Below are 17,404 nucleotides of genomic sequence, written 5' to 3' on the forward strand. Positions count from 1 at the left end.
TCTATATTCTTAAATGTTTTTTGCAATGCAGGATGATCTGGTTCAGTTTGCCAAGCAATCTTGTTCTGTTTTCTGGTCTGATGTTTTTACCGAGGACACCACACTGCCTGGTGCTGTGAGAGGAAAACTTGGAGGCCCTAGTCAACGAAGGTTGTCAATTTCTGCTACCACTGTTGTGCTGCAGGCAGTAAGTACATTCTATCCCTTTTATATGGTTGACTGTTTGTTTCATCATGAATTGGATACTAGAAAATTATTCCTTGAAGGTGTATCCTTGTAAATTAAATTTTAAATCTAAACCAAGCTTTAGGTATCATAAGGACTTTGATGTTTCTTTCCTTCTAGCTAGCTTTGACATTTAACTTTATTGGAATTCCTTGAATAATTTGGGTACTCGTTTACGAAGTAATTTTCACTGGTAGAGCCTGCAATTGGGAGGAACCAACGTTGTAAAAGCTAAAATGATTTATACATATACTAGGAAGGTAATGTTTTTCACTTAATTGAATAAAAGATACAAAACAGCTCAACTTGTAGAGGAAAAAGGGGGCAAAAAATTGGGTGTGTACTCAACATGCCTGAGATCACTCGGGTACCCGACCTAAGATTATCTTGGCCTATATCCTCGATATTAGCACCAATGCACTATAATAGCCAAGACTTTGCGAAATTGGAGGTAAACTAAGGTTAACAACTAAAGCATGTTAGCAAAACATTAAGCAAATTAATCAAGGTGATTGATTGTCCACGTGGGTTAGGCCCAATCATGTAAAAGCCCATAAATATAGTAAAACTAGCATTGTTCACTGTATAAATTAATTACATTTTACCCTAAGGACATTGTACTTATATTGTGTTTTCTTATGTTTTCTCCTAAAAGTGTAGGTTTCAAAGTTTGAAGTTCCTTGCCGATATCCCTATTGGTCTTGTTTGAGCATAATATAAAGTTCCTTGCCAATATACTTATCAGTTCTGGTTGAACATAATCTAATGTTACCTGCTGATATCCATATCGATCCTGGTTGAACATAATCGCAACTTCCCTACTGATATCCCTATCAGTCTTGGTTGAACATAATCTAATGTTCACGGGACGGGACAAGAAGACTACAAATTGATGCTCGTCTGACAGTTTTAAAATGCGACCACAAGGATTGGATTGTGCTTCTTGAGGTGCACTGAACCTTGAAATGGTGGTCAAAACTACCGCGACAAATGATGGTCGAATATTTTTTTTTGTTTGACATATGGTGACAAGCATAGCATGATCAAACAATACCAACTTGAGAAAAATACTAGATAATAGAGAATGAATATGAGAGCTTAGTTCTCCTCTCATAGTCATATTTGAAATAACATTGAAAGTTTAGACACAATGAATGAGAGAAAAGAGAAAAGAATAATAAAGATAACATTTAGAAACTAGCTAGCAATTTCTTAACCCTTTGGTTGATAAAGATTGATTCCTTTGACTGAACAAGTTCAATTCCAAGAAAATTCTTTAATGAACCGAGTGTTTTAACTTCAAAGGTTAACTTTGCACTAACTTCCGTATTAGGATTTTCTTTAGAATTTGTATGATCTGTTGCTGTAATTTTGTTTCTTTTTATTATAGAATATGAATACTGTCATTGATGCTGACATGTATGCATTACAGTAGTGTGGAAACTGTTAGATGTTAAGATGTGTGTTTCTGTTATTTGGGCTTAGTCTATTCTGTATTAAGGGCATTGGCCCATATCTTACAATATAAATAAACTACCCTATGTGTATGCTAAAGACACAAGGGATATTTTCTCCCAATCTTCTCTATTTCTCATATGGTATCTAGAGCACAGGAATAGTTCCAGTCAACTCCACGGTCTCCGGCACCCATCACTGCCGCTGTCGTCGCATCGCCGCCGCTGCCGTTGCCGCCGCCGCCGTCGCCGGAGTTCCAGAATCGACCGGCGACCACACCATCGGAATCGTCTCGGCCGGGCGACCACCGTGGTACGAAGATCGCGGCGAACGGACCACCCACGCGCCTCCACGCGCCGCCGCAAGAGTCGCCGCTGCCGCCGCGCGTGCCGGCGCGTCGCCGGAGCTTTCCGCCGCCGATCAGCACCGCCGTGATCGCCTCCTCGCCCTCTTTTTGGATCTGTGGTCGTTGCGTCAATCGGAGCACTTTGAATTTTTAGGGTTTCTCCCTCTCTATGGCGTCTTCCTCGTCTACAAACACCTCTATTGGTGGCTCATCTTCTGATCCCTCAATATATACCAATTATGTGAATGTACACTTGTCCATTGACAAGTTAGATGGCACAAATTATGCAACATGGGCGTCCGACATCAAACTTTGGTGGAAGAGTCAGGGGTACTTAGATGATCTTACTCAAAATGTGACTACTGCTCCCATAGATGACACTTCCCGCTGGATGAAAATTGATGCTCAGTTATGCATTGTTATAAAGTCCACCATTCACTCCTCATTGAAACTAATGTTTCGATCCTATGAAACATGTTCAGAAGTATGGGCACAAGCGAAGTTGTTATACACAAATGACACTCAGCGTCTTTATGGTGTTTGTCAGGACCTATTCACTGTTATTGGTCCGCGCAATCCTGGTCCCATGGCAGAATATTTGGGTAAATTCATGCCCTTCTTCATGACTTTAATGATATATTACCTCCTGCTTCCACTCCTGCTGAAGAATTGGAACAACGATCAAAGTTCTTCATGTTGTTGGCATTATACGGACTCTCTGATGATGTTTCTCATGTCCGTGATCAGATTTTGGGTTCTCCTGTCATACCCAACTTTACTTTTACTTGTTCTGCTCTTTTGCGTATACCGAGCAAACCCGTCACTGAGACATCCCCTCATACTGATGATTCCTCTGTTATGGCTGCTCAACGTGATGATCGAAGTCGGTCTCGCAAGCCAAGTAAAGGACGTCCAAAATGTGACCATTGTGGCAAGTTAGGCCACAAGATTGATAGATGTTATGCTCTCCATGGACGTCCTCCTCGACCTGTAGCAATGACAAATTCTGATCCACCTCCCCGATCACCGTCTGCAGAGCATCCTACTTCATCTAATACCGTAGACAAACCTGCAATCTTTAACGAGTTTCTCAGATGGTATGAGGATCATCAACACTCTGGTTCCACTACATCTGCATCTGTTGCATGTACAGGTATACCTTTTGTTGGTCTAACTCACTCCCTCGGACCTTGGGTCCTTGACTCAGGCGCCACCGATCATATCACTGGTAACAAGTCCTTGTTTTCTTCCTTGTCATGTCCGAATAATTTACCCTCAGTAACAATGGCTGATGGGTCTAGAGTCTCATCTCATGGTATTGGTACTGTTAATATTTTTCCATCCATATCCATTGATCATGTACTTTATGTCCCTGGGTCTCCCTTCAACTTATTGTCCATTAGTCGTTTAACTCGTACTCTTAATTGTGTTATTTCATTTACTAAAGATTCTGTTTGGTTGCAGGACCGGAGTTCGAAACACATGATTGGCACAGGATGTGAGTCTCATGGCCTTTATCATCTCCGCCCTTCACCACATGTTGGCGTAGTCATGGAGTCACCATCCCTTCTTCATGCTCAGTTCGGTCATCCTAGTCTTGCCAAACTACAACAACTTGTCCCGAGGTTGTCTACATTATCAAGTTTGTCGTGTGAGTCTTGTCAGTTAGGGAAGCATACTCGTAGTTCCTTTCCTTGTAGTGTCTCACAACGGGCGTCGTCCCCTTTTTCATTGGTTCATTCTGACATTTGGGGACCTAGTCGTGTTAAGTCCATTTTAGGTTTTCAGTATTTTGTTATCTTTATTGATGACTATTCCAGATGTACTTGGTTGTTTTTAATGAAGAATCGTTCTGAGTTGTTTTCTATTTTCCAATCTTTTTTCAATGAAATAAAAACACAGTTTGGGGTTTCTATTCGAAATTTACGTAGTGATAATGGCCGTGAGTACCTTTCTCAACCGTTTAAACAGTTTATGGCTTCTCATGGCATTCTTCACCAAACCTCATGTGCTTATACCCCTCAACAAAATGGGGTGGCTGAGCGCAAGAATAGACACCTTATTGAAACAACTCGTACACTTCTTATTCATGGTCAAGTACCCTCACGTTTTTGGGGTGATGCAGTTCTCACAGCATGTTATCTTATCAACCGCATGCCATCTTCCGTCTTAGATAACAAAATCCCTCATTCTATCTTATTTCCTCAAGACCCTCTGCATCCATTACCTCTTCGAGTTTTTGGGTCTACATGTTTTGTTCATGATTTTAGTCCTGGTCTTGATAAGTTATCTCCTAGGTCTCACAAATGTGTCTTCTTAGGATTTCCACGGTCACAAAAGGGCTATAAGTGTTTTTCCCCTTCCCTCAATCGTCATTTTATCTCTGCTGATGTCACTTTTGATGAGTCTTCTTTTTACTTTTCACATCTATCTTCTAGTTCTGTACCTCTCCCTGTTACTGTTGATATTCCTCTTATATGTGATCCTCCTGGTGATGCTCCACCCATTTTGTCTTCTCCTTCTTTAGACTCTCATTCACCACAGGATCATCCTTCACCTCCACCCCTTCAGGTTTATAGTCGCCGTAATCGTCTCCCTCATGACTCACTTCCGGTGCCGCCTCATGTGTCTCCTCCGGCTCCAGCAACTGAGTCTGACTTGCCTATTGCCCTCCGTAAAGGTATACGCTCTACCCGTAACCCTTCCCCCCATTATATTGTTCTTAATTACCACAGATTATCTCCATCTTTTTATACTTGTTTCTCATCCATTTCTTCTGTGTCAATTCCCAAATCTGTGAGTGATGCCTTAACTCATCCTGGTTGGCGTCAAGCTATGATGGATGAATTAAGTGCTTTACAGGAAAGTGGAACTTGGGAGCTTGTCCAATTACCATCTGGAAAGTCTGTTGTTGGTTGCAGGTGGGTGTATGCTATCAAGGTTGGTCCTGATGGCACAATTGATCGTCTGAAAGCTCGACTGGTTGCCAAAGGCTACACACAGATTTTTGGTTTGGATTATGGTGATACTTTTTCTCCAGTGGCAAAAATGACCTCTGTTCGCCTATTCATTGCCATGGCCGCTCTTCGACAATGGCCTCTTTACCAACTTGATGTCAAAAATGCTTTCCTCAATGGTGATTTGCATGAAGAAATTTATATGGAGCAACCGCCTGGCTTTGTTGCTCAGGGGGAGTCATCTGGATTGGTATGTCGTCTTCGCAAATCCTTATATGGCCTAAAACAGTCTCCTCGGGCCTGGTTTGGTAAATTCAGTTGTGTTGTTCAACAATTTGGTATGTCTCGCAGTGAAGCGGATCATTCAGTGTTCTATTGCCACTCGAGTGCTGGATGTATCTACTTAATAGTGTATGTCGATGATATTGTTCTCACAGGAAGCGACTATCTTGGCATCTCTCAGATGAAACAACACCTTTGTCATCATTTTCAAACCAAAGATCTTGGCAAACTCCGGTACTTTTTGGGTATTGAAGTAGCACAATCCAATGATGGTATTGTCATATCTCAGAGGAAGTATGCGTTAGACATCTTGGAGGAAACAGGGTTGATGAACTGTAAATCTGTTGAGACACCTATGGACCCTAACATCAAACTCCTACCAAATCAGGGGGAGCCTTTCTCAGATCCTGAACGGTACAGAAGACTAGTTGGTAAATTAAACTATCTTACTGTTACGCGTCCTGACATTTCCTTCGCAGTTAGTGTGGTGAGTCAATTTCTAAACTCCCCATGTGAAGACCATTGGGATGCAGTTGTTCGCATACTGAAGTATATTAAAAGATCACCTGGAAAAGGTTTGTTATATGGCCCTAACAACGATACAAAAATCGTTTGTTATTCAGATGCTGATTGGGCTGGTTCCCCTTCTGATAGGAGGTCTACTTCTGGATATTGTGTCTCTATTGGTAGCAACCTGATATCTTGGAAAAGTAAGAAGCAAAGTGTTGTGGCAAGGTCCAGTGCAGAAGCAAAATATAGAGCTATGGCATCAGCTACTTGCGAGCTTGTGTGGCTTAAACAATTGCTTAGTGAATTGAAATTTGGAGATGTCACTCACATGATACTTATATGTGATAATCAAGCTGCTCTCCATATTAGCTCTAACCCTGTCTTCCATGAGAGAACCAAACACATTGAAGTTGATTGTCATTTCATTCGAGAAAAAATCATATCCGGAGATATCAAGACTGAGTTTGTTAACTCAAGCAACCAGTTGGCAGACATCTTCACTAAGTCCTTACGAGGACCTAGAATTGATTATCTTTGTAACAAGCTTGGAACATATGATTTATATGCTCCAGCTTGAGGGGGAGTGTTAGATGTTAAGATGTGTGTTTCTGTTATTTGGGCTTAGTCTATTCTGTATTAAGGGCATTGGCCCATATCTTACAATATAAATAAACTACCCTATGTGTATGCTAAAGACACAAGGGATATTTTCTCCCAATCTTCTCTATTTCTCATAGAAACCATGAGCTCTATCATTACCAATTCATTAACTTTTCTACTAATCAGTAATCATTTCTCTTTTTTACAATCTGCAACACCTTTTTCTTTGAATCGTGTCTGATTTTTCCGTGTTTAACCGAACAGATCATGTCAGTAAAGGCTATATCATTAATCTTCTTGTGGTGTAACCAAATCAAAAGACATGCTTCACATAGTTCTGCTTTTGCATTTATGTGGCAATTCTTCTGGAGGACTACTAGGTGTTCACCTTCTTGCTCAGAGGTAGCTTGCTCTTATTAAATGAGTTATCTGTTATAAAATTTCTAATTTTCTGATTCTGTCACTTTTGAAGTGTGATGATATACTTGTTGCTATGTATGTCTTTTGCAGATGGGAGCAGAAATTTCTCTTGCAGCATATGAAGCATTGGTTTCTATTCTCAGGGTTTTTGCTTCAACATTCTTTCCTCGTTTTCTTTATGTGGTTGAGGAAAGTGAGGAAACGTTTTCAGAGGCAGAAGGAAGGCCTCGGTTGGATTTTATGTGTCTGTCTTTCATTCAAAATATTAATAATCTCCTAGGGTCAGGAGTTTTGGCTAGAACTCGAAGAGCTGTTTTGTTGGATATTAAGGTTCCATTCTTTCTTCTTTGCCGTATGGCACATATTTTTGTTTCCATATTATCTGATTTTTGGAAATTAAAATTGGAGTCCAAAATTTTATATTCATTTCTCTTTTGTTATTCTAATTTAAATTTTCTGAATTCATTATCTGTGTCCTGGCATATTAACTAACCTGTTCCATTTAATGATTAAAGCCTTAGCAGTTAATGCACCTGTTTATTTCACTAGTTATAAGATGGTAAACAATAAATTAGAAGATTTTAACTGATTTATTAATGATTCAGTGGGCCTGCCTGGAATCCTTGTTGTCAATTCCTTCGTATGCTCTAAAGAATGGGTTTAATTTGGAGGAAAACCACGCATTGTTCTCAGATGACACTCTAAAATGCATTTTTGGTGACCTTGTCGAGAGGTAAGTTACAGTAAGGTCTATATGCGATTGTGCATGTGTGGAGTGGAAGTGTGTTGTGATTTTTATGTGATTTGTATTGTCGCAGATATGCTTATTTATGAATTAGATCCCAGACATGGTGAATATCATTAATTTTTGTGTCAATAATACCTTAGGAGTTTTGCATGTGTTGACTATATATTGTTTTTTCTGTTTACCTGGTCTTACTTATGGAGCTTATCTTACTCAAAGTCATTTTGCAGTCTTGAAAATGCTGGAGAAAGTTGTGTGCTACCCATGCTGAGATCAGTCAGAATGTTATTTGAGCTGGTTGCTAAAGTGACGTCAAAAACAGTTGTTTCCCGTTGTCACTTAATCGACACCCAGGTTTACATTGTAGCTTGTTGTTTAGTTTGCATGCAATTAACTTTTGCCTTAATTGAATGAATGAATTAGTGGTTATCTTGTTGCCCTGTGGCAAACTAGCTCTGGTTTTAAAATGGGCAGTCAGCATCATGCCCTGGTATAAAGCATTTGTAGCTGTTGTGATAATTTTGAAGATCTTGATAAGCTAGCCTTGATTACTGGTTCTGTTAATTCAACAGTGCGAAAAGTGTCAGATTTCATCTTAAAACCAATTGATATTGGTGGAATTAGCCATACTCCAATAATTGAGGCATGTTATGCGGGATTCCCCAACACTGCCCCTCCATATGTACTGGCCAAATGAGGCGATTATGAAGATGAGCAATAGACACTGGTACTAGGTTAGATTTCATCTCAAAATTGATTGCCATTAAGCAAAGTTGTCCAATGGATATATAAGCTGCACTCTAAGAATCAAGGTAGCTGGTGTAAGACTTCACAACAATAGTATATGGCCTTCTGATGGAGCATATGTGCGATTACTATCTATTGGAATATTGTAATCATATTGTTGTTATCATTGATAGGATCCAAACTTATAGAGGCAATTGGTGCCTAGGCGTGCTTGATCAACATTCTCATGGTTGGTATATAAATGAGACTACCACTAACATGTCTAAGCACTTAGGGAACCCATCTACGAAAGCTAGTTGTTGGAGGTGGAGTTGGGGGAGGAGAACAAAGTACTTAAATACTCCAATAAAATTCCCACATTGCTTGGTGTGAGGCTTAGGAACCCATAATATCCAACCCTCATCATAGCACCGCTTTTGAGAACCTACATTTTGGTAGCTCAAGCATTATATCACTTGAGATTCTTGTTGGCTGGAATGTTCCGTTAGTCCGAACCCTCAATGGGTAACCAGATGCTAACAATTATATGCTACCAATTGATAACCATTAGGGAGCCCACCCTAAAAGCTAATAACCATACACTTGAATAATTCCTTGAACATCCCGTTGTATTCGATATGTGATTTAGGGATCTCATAATTCCTAATTTTCTGAAACTTGGCATTTGATGCCTGTTGGAAGTTCCACATCACTAGAGATAAGACCAATTTACAATATATAAGTGAGTGCAAACTTTACCTTACAAGCCGGTTTTATGAGGTTAAGTTAGACTTAAAATCCTTTTCTTAATATGGTATCAGAACTAGGAGTTAGAGTTTATACTAACAAAATTTGTTGTGTGTTGGATTTGTTGTTCCACCCATTATCGGATCACCTATTAATGCTTAGTCCCACACACGAAATGTATATACCTCGACGTAAGGGGAGTGTGTTGGGATTCTTACATTTATTAGAGATGAAGTCAATTCACAATAAATAAGTGGGTGCAAATTTTATCTTAAAAGTTGATTTTGTAAGGTTAAGTTAGGCTTAAAGTATACTTCTGAAGAATGCCCAATGTTTGTGGACTTGCTAAATGTGGCTTTGTAAAATGTTCGGTTGCCAAGTGAAACAAGATAATATTGCACACATTGGGCATACTAAGGCATATTAACAATTGGCATACTGAACATGAGAATCCTACATACCAATGCATCTTATGCCCATTAATGGTGCTCATTTGTTCTTACTTTTGTTTTCATCACCTGAAATGGTTTAATGTTTTATAATTAGGATGATGGATATTTGTATTTTGTTGAATACTTGTCCTGTCCTAACCCCACTAGCGGTGCTCACTGATTTAAATAATTGCTGTCATTGATTAGATGATGTGGAATTTGGTTCGGTCCTCTTGGATATTGCATGTAAGTTGCAATAAGCGAAGGGTAGCATCAATTGCTGCTCTGTTGTCATCTATTATGCATCCTTTGGTATTTAATGATGAGAGCATGCACGAAACAGACAATGCACCTGGACCCCTGAAGTGGGTATGTGTTCTCTTGTATAATTCCCTGTCTGTGTATTATCTCTGCTGATTTCTTGCAAGTATTGACTAATTTATTATTGTCATGCATTTAGTTTATTGAAAATCTTCTAAAGGAGGGCACAAAGAGTCCTCGTACAATTCGTCTTGCAGCTTTGCACTTGACAGGATTATGGTTCTTAAATCCTAGGATTATAAAGTTTTATCTGAAAGAACTCAAGTTGCTATCTCTGTATGGATCAGGTACGGAAAATATGTTAGTTTTCTGTATAAATATGTTAAGTTGCTTATCTATTGTTTTATTTTCAAAATTATCTTATGAATTTGAGATTATCTCTCAGTTGCATTTGATGAGGATTTTGAAGCTGAACTTTCTGACAACAGTGATGCTAGACTGGAAGTCTCTATACTGGCCAGTAGTCCTGATCCCGAGCTTACTGAAGTGAGCTACTTAACATTTAAAAGATTTGTCTAATTTAGTTATATGTTTCTCTACCTGAATTTCTTAAAGAATTAATACATTTTAGGTATATGTTTTTACCTGAATTAATGGTAGTCAGCATATGTTAAAGGTTTGTCTAATTTGGTTATATGTTTCCTTACCTGAATCTGTTAAAGACTTTAATACATTTTATCTTAACTAACATATGCTGACTACCATTAATTGCAATTGTATATTTTAAGAAAAAACTGTTGAACCTTATGACTTTGTAATAATTGGGCACTTCTATTGTCAGGCATTTATTAATACAGAGTTGTATGCACGTGTATCAGTCGCTGTTCTGTTTTACAAGTTGGCAGACTTGGCCAGGATGGCGGGATCCCGAAATGAAGATGCAGACTGTATTGCAGCAGCACAAGCATCTGGCAAATCATTTCTGTTAGAGCTTCTTGATTCTGTGGTAGTAGATTACTATTATTATCAACTAATGCTAAGAATTTATTTCTATGCTAAGTTTGAAGTAGGTTTTACTACTAGATTATTTTGAAGAAAGACATGATTTGTATGTTATATTTGGGTTTCGGCTGCTGTGAAGTTTTATTCTTGCTGATACTGTAAAAGTAATTTTTTCAGTGCCAGTCCTGTTGATATCTTGCCTCAAGTTTTGAAAGAATCCTTTGAGTTATTATGATTTATAAATTGATTGAGATAATTTCTTTCTCATACTGTCTACTGGTTCTGAATAACGTTGATGTGTGAAAAGAAATATGAAGTTAGCATCAGTATTGCATGCGATAAACTTACTGAGTTGAGAAAGGAACACTCCCAACTATTAAGAACATAAGTTTTTGTTTTGATCTGGTTACATTTGCATATACTACTCAAGTCACACATCAGAAGTGTGGAATTTTGGTGTGGAGTGAGTTGCATATAAGGTTTTGGCTCTCCAATCACAGTCCTAGCTCTTGTGGTATATTTCTCACACAGCTTTATCAATTGGCCTTTCACCATCATTTTCTTTGACTGCAAACAAGTGACTACTGTTGATGCATGCTGGCATTACAAACCAGTTAAAGGCCCCTTGCATAAGGCTTTGTGGAGTGTGTTGAGTCTAGTGGAGAAAATCCAAGTCCCACATTGATTAGAGTTGTCAAATATGTTATGTTTATCTTATTTTTATCTTTTATCTTTAGTTTGTTATTATTTCTTATTTGTATTTTGGATTTAGCCCATATTTCTTCTATTATAAATAGAAGACTCTATGTGTATATTTAACATAAGAGAGATTAATCTCATAAATAGTTTTCACTATATTCAACATGGTTTCTAGAGTCTAAGGTAGGTTGAAGGAAATTTTTGTTGTTGCCATTGTCACTACATCCACCGCTGCCGGTGGCGGCGCCATCTACCGCTGCCACTATCAGAGTTATAGTTTTGACAGACGATCACATGACTTTGATCGTCTTGGCCAGACGACCACTGTGTCATCAACGACGCCTTCATCCATGACTTCTTCCGCTTTTTTCTCTTTTGACTTCCCTTCTGTCACCATTGCATTTGACATGTCCATGTATACTTTTTCTCCCGTGGCAAAGATGGTTTTTGTTAGTTTATTTATAGTTGTGGTGAGTCTTCAACAATAACCTCTTTATTCACAGGATGTTAACAATGCATTCCTTAATGACAATTTGCAAGAAGAGATTTACATGGAGCAGCCTCCCAGGGGAATCTTCTGGGTTGGTATTTCGTCTTCTATGTCGTCATCGCAAATCATTAACAATTTGGTGTCACTCGAGTGCAAAAGTAGATATTTTCACTAAGTCTATTGGTTATATTAGTAGCAAGCTTAATACATACGATTTGTATGCATAAAGTTTGAGGAAGAGTGTTAGATATATTATGTTATTTGTTAGATATATTATATCTTTTAGTTAGTTTGTTATTATTTCTCATTTGTATTTTGGGCTGAGCCCATATTTCTTCTATTATAAATAGAGAACCCTATGTGTGTATTTTACACAAGGGAGATTAATCCAAATATAGTTTTCCACTATATTCAACATGGTATCAGAGCAGGTTCTCTGATCTTCTTCCGGGTCTCTGTTGTCTGCCGGCGGCCGACCGTCATGGCCGCCGGCAGCCCCTAAAATTTTAGTGGGCTGTCCATTTTCTCTTCTTCTTAAATCTGTGGCACAGTCAGCACCAGTGCAGCCAGTCGCCTCTGCCGTCGACCATCGCCAGCCACTGTCCGCCGCCAACCTCTGTCCGCGGCCGGCCACCGTCGCCGCCGCTGCCGTCGCCGTCGCCACCGCCGGCCACCGTCACAGTTTCGACGGGTGACCTGCGGATCTGGACCGTCTCTTCGAGCGACGGCCAACCACGCCGGTTTCGAGAGCCACTTCTCAGTCACGCACCGCCACGCAACGCTTCTTTCCGACCAGTCCGCCATCGCCGCCGTCGCCGAACGTCGTTTGCTCCAGCGAAGTCAAGGGTTAGGTGCGCCTTGAGAAGCGCAACCCAACCCTAGTGGTCCCGTCCTCCGAAGCCTCCGCACCAACTGTCATGCGTCGCTTCTTCTCGGCCAGTCTCGGTCGCGTGTTCTGTACGCGCCGCCTTCCTGGTGTCGGAGTTTCACCGCATCCGTGCAGATCGTCTCGCCGGAGCTTCTTGAGTGTGTTTTGGTTCTTGTTTCTCCGTTTTGTTGGCTTGGGCTCATACCTAGGGTTTTCTCCCTCACGTTTTTGGAACCCTAAGTCCCTTTTCTTCTCTAAGTTTAAAATGGCTTCTTCTACTGGAAATCTGTTTCATTGCTAAGGATATTGATTCTAGCAGTGGGTGCTACGGAGAAAGATTTGGCTAGAGATGAAAAGTCTAGGTTTGAGAATGTGATCTTGAGCAAGATCGACTCAAAATTTGATGTCCAGGCACCGTTTGCCGCTGTCCAGGCGCCGTTTGCCGCTGTCCAGGCGCCGTTTGCCGCTGTCCAGGCGCCGTTTGCCGCTGTCCAGGCGCCGTTTGCCGCTGATCAGGCGTCGTTTGCCGCTGTCCAGGCGTCGTTTGCCGCTGTCCAGGCGCCGTTTGCCGCTGTCCAGGCGCCGTTTGCCGCTGTCCAGGCGCCGTTTGCCGCTGTCCAGGCGCCGTTTGCCACTGTTCAGGCGCCGTATGCTTCCAACCACTGTAGACCCCATCACCTCGTCAGTTAGTGATGGCAGTCCCTGTAGTTTTGTCGCTTCCAGCCACTACAGGCCCCATCAGTCAGTGATGGCAATTTAGTCCCTACAGTTTTATAGCAGTCAACCGCCGCTGCAGTCGCTACCGCCTCAGACAGACGCAACTGCGTCAGTTCTTCTTGGGCTAGAGTTTAGCCCGATCTTCTTGTGATATCACTGCTAAGTATCTTTGATGCCTTTGTTTCAGCATTGTAGCTTAATATTTTGTTTTGTTTTAGTGGTCCAGCAACTGTGATATTCCACATTTCCGTCCTTCACACTAAGGGGGAGTACGTTTCCAAGACACTGCAAGTCACATATATATAGGTGTAGTCCCTGCAGTTTTGTAGATTTCAGCTACTGTTGATCCTGTCACCCAACCATCATTGATGAGGATTTAGTGTAGTCCCTGCAGTTTTGTAGCTCTTAGCTTTCAGCTACCACTGTTGATCCCGTCACTCATCCATCATTGATTGGGAATCAGTCCTTGCAGTTTGTCATTGTTCATCACTGCTCTCCTTCATCCACTTTTGAAGTTGAAGTTTCACAAGCTGCTGTTAGTCCATCTATGTTTGCCTCACACTCTTGAAGACAAATCATCTAGTTCAACACTGAGTTCATCTATTCCAAGCTTAGTTCATACAATTTGTATGCTCCAGCTTGAGGGGTAGTGTTAGATATATTATATCTTTTATCTTTTAGTTAGTTTGTTATTATTTCTCATTTGTATTTTGGGCTTAGTCCATATTTCTTCTATTATAAATAGAGAACCCTATGTGTGTATTTTACACAAGGGAGATTAATCCAAATATAGTTTTCCACTATATTCAACATTATCTTTATCTTTTATCTTTAGTTAGTTTGTTATTATTTCTTATTTGTATTTTGAGCTTAGTCCATATTTCTTCTATTATAAATAGAGGACCCTATGTGTATGTTCAACATAAGGAAAATTATTCCATATATAGTTTTTCACTCTATTCAACAAGAGGGAATGCCAAAGTAAAAGGAAGATTATTTTGGTACTATCTCGAAACAATTTGCGACTTGGGTTATTGCTGTTTGAGATCTCACATTGAGTTAGACTTTTGAAGTTCACAATCTTAACAATTTCAAATAGACTCAACACACTCCATAAGGCTGTTTCCCATGCTTATTTGTAGCCAAAGAGACATGATGGTGAACCATTTTATCCAGACAACTATGGCAATAATGTTCAACATGAGGGAGTGTATTGTGAAAACATTAACTCCCACATTAGTAGTATCAAAGTAAAATATGTAAATGGAGGAAACCCTCACCTGTTGTAGCTTTCAGGGTTTGGTTAGGCACCCCAAAGTCTAAGAAAGTTTCACATTAACAGAGCAGGATTTTTGTTGGGAATTATTAGGCCTTGAGAATTATGACTGTGGTGCTATATTTTGTGGTATGTTTGTACCTTTTTTCTCCCTAGGTATTTATCAATTTTGAGCAAATAATGGTGACTTATAATGTTGTAAGCTCATTTTTGATAACAAATGATTATGACATTATAACATTGACTGATGCTAATGTGAATTGAGAGCATATGGTTTCAAATTTGGAATATGAGCATAATGTTAGCAAATTAACTGATATGCCTGCTGCTATATCATGCAAATTTTTGAGTGTAGTTTCTTTCAAATGATTTTCTTTGTATGCTCTGTCTGAGTCTATTCAAGCCCCTTTTACTGCACATTTTAATTTATTAGACTTCAGAAGGTTATTTTACAATGTTTATGTTGTTTATAACATCTGTTGATATAGGTGAATGATAAGGATCTTTCAAAGGAGTTATACAAAAAGTATAGTGCTGTAAGTATTCATTATTTAGCTTGATGAGTTGGAAATAAAGCAGCCTGCTTGATTTCTGTTTGAAATTGTTTTGGAATGGGAGTTGTTATATTTGGCATGTCTCGTATGAAAGTGAGGAAAAAATGAAAAATACAAAGTCAAGTTTTTCGTATTATAAGAATTATTGCCATGTCATACCTTAGTACTTTGACGATAGCAACTTATTACAAAGGAAACTCTTTAAAAACATAATGAACTGAAATGAGGAATGTAAAAACAAATTGCGATCTTGCATCTCCTTAATGTTGAGAGCCAATAAATAGTTTTGTACTACTACTTATTATGGCCATCTTCTATTATGATGCTCAGACTCCCCCTCCAGAATGGTGTGACAATGTGCTAGTCTCTTACTGCGTTTCACAATCTTTTTTTCTGCTTTGACCTAACTTGGGCACAGGCCAAATGAATGATGACACCTACTCTTTTATTGTGATGCTCAGACTTCCCTCCAGAATGGTCTGACAATGTCTTAGTCTCTGCTTGGTCACCAACGCAAACAGCCCTTACCATGTTTCAACTAATTTTTTTTCCTGCTTTGACCTGACTTGGGCACAGGCCAATGAATGATGACACCTACTCTTGGCTGGACACTTCTCAAAGACTCTTATCATTGTTTTTTGCTAAAAAAGTGTACTTATAGATATTAAAAATTATTTGAAAATTCAAATTATCTAGGATAGTAGGATAATTTGAAGCACATGAACCCTTTCTTCCATTGAACACAAACATCTTTGCACTCAAGATCTTGTTTTCATTTCTAATCTCAACCATGTTTTTAGAAGATTAATATATAAATCTTAAATTCTCATTTTAGGATTTTGTCATGTTGATCACAGATGTACACAATTGATGTCTTGGTGTCTACACTAGATTCCTTGTTTTAGAGATCATCGTTGTCATCTTTATAAGTAACCAAGTTCAAACAATTATGCATTCCTTGTATTCTTTTTGGTATCAAGCTGTGGAGGTCTATCCACTAATAAAATTACAGCTTCATCACACCCTGGAACACTAATAGTTGGCTTAAAAATACAAAATTGCTTCTTAATTATGGTGCACCAAATCCGAAGCTATCCTCTACTCATCTAGAATGTTGCATTGCATAGACTACATGCTATGATTATTGAACTGAAAGAGAGTTTTGATTCATTATGACTCATTACCTAAATGAAATTTTCAACAATGAGTCATTTATTTGGCATCAGTGTAGTATCATAACTTATAACATTTTCTTGAAATTTACTTCCTTTCAAAATACTTTTCATGTTACTTTTTAACTTTGACTTCAAACCCATATTGCCATTGCTCTATCTCTCAGTGTCTACTACCAAGCTGATGCTAGAAACGGTCACCTTTTTGTTTCTGTGTAACTAGATTTATACTGGTCAGCCTTATGTTCTATAGAAGGTGTCAAAAGATTTTCTGCTTTCGATGGTTTGAATATGCCATGATATGGGAACTTGTTTTATTCGTACTGGACTATTTGCTCTTATCGTCAATCAACCATCGTAATAGCTCATTTCATTACATTCTTGTTACAGATTCATAGACGTAAAATACGTGCCTGGCAAATAATATGTGTATTGTCACCATTTGTTGAGGAAGATATAGTTGGGAAAGTTGTAGAATACTTATACACATCTCTGAATGTAAGTTGACTGAATGTTATCATTCTTTAATATTTACTTGTTATTGGAATTTGAAATGTTAATTATTTAATTGTATTGGAAACTTGTCTTTGTGATCTCCTGTATGCCTATGCATGTTATTACATTCTTGTTATTTAAATTTATTGAAATGTTTTATTAGATTTATTTTTATTTATAGCATCATTTCTTTCATTGAAATTTAAGACAATTACCATGTTTTTCTGACTCATTTTTCTGTGTTTTGCATACTTAGCTTCTGTATTTGTGTGCTTAATTGTGTTTGCTTTGTATTTTTTTTTAAGTAGAAATCACTTTTGACTAATAAAAGGAAAATTGCTACAGACATATCAATTACCGCATATTATCAATTTTGAATTTAATACAGCACTACTGTTTTTCTTAAAGTTATCTATATGTGTTGCA

At 38.9% G+C, this 17,404-nt stretch overlaps 1 protein-coding gene across 3 annotated transcripts in view; it reads left to right on the plus strand.

Moving 5' to 3' along the window:
* The window catches only part of LOC124824463 (tRNA/rRNA methyltransferase (SpoU) family protein), a 55,580-nt gene that overhangs the window by 22,930 nt on the left and 15,246 nt on the right, over positions 1-17,404 (plus strand). For 2 of the 3 annotated variants that reach the window (XM_088104808.1, XM_088104806.1), the window contains exons 14-24: positions 32-187; positions 6,640-6,777; positions 6,886-7,125; positions 7,401-7,528; positions 7,771-7,894; positions 9,652-9,813; positions 9,905-10,052; positions 10,151-10,251; positions 10,547-10,711; positions 15,246-15,293; positions 16,874-16,981. In XM_088104808.1, coding sequence (XP_087960934.1) covers positions 32-187; positions 6,640-6,777; positions 6,886-7,125; positions 7,401-7,528; positions 7,771-7,894; positions 9,652-9,813; positions 9,905-10,052; positions 10,151-10,251; positions 10,547-10,711; positions 15,246-15,293; positions 16,874-16,981 — 1,518 coding nt within the window. The remainder of the gene's footprint in view (positions 1-31; positions 188-6,639; positions 6,778-6,885; positions 7,126-7,400; positions 7,529-7,770; positions 7,895-9,651; positions 9,814-9,904; positions 10,053-10,150; positions 10,252-10,546; positions 10,712-15,245; positions 15,294-16,873; positions 16,982-17,404) is intronic. The other variant, XM_088104807.1, reaches the window with a different exon arrangement.

The sequence above is a fragment of the Vigna umbellata genome, chromosome 1 (assembly GCF_029865625.1).
Source record: "Vigna umbellata cultivar VRB3 chromosome 1, Vumbellata_1.0, whole genome shotgun sequence".
Lineage (NCBI taxonomy): Eukaryota > Viridiplantae > Streptophyta > Magnoliopsida > Fabales > Fabaceae > Vigna > Vigna umbellata.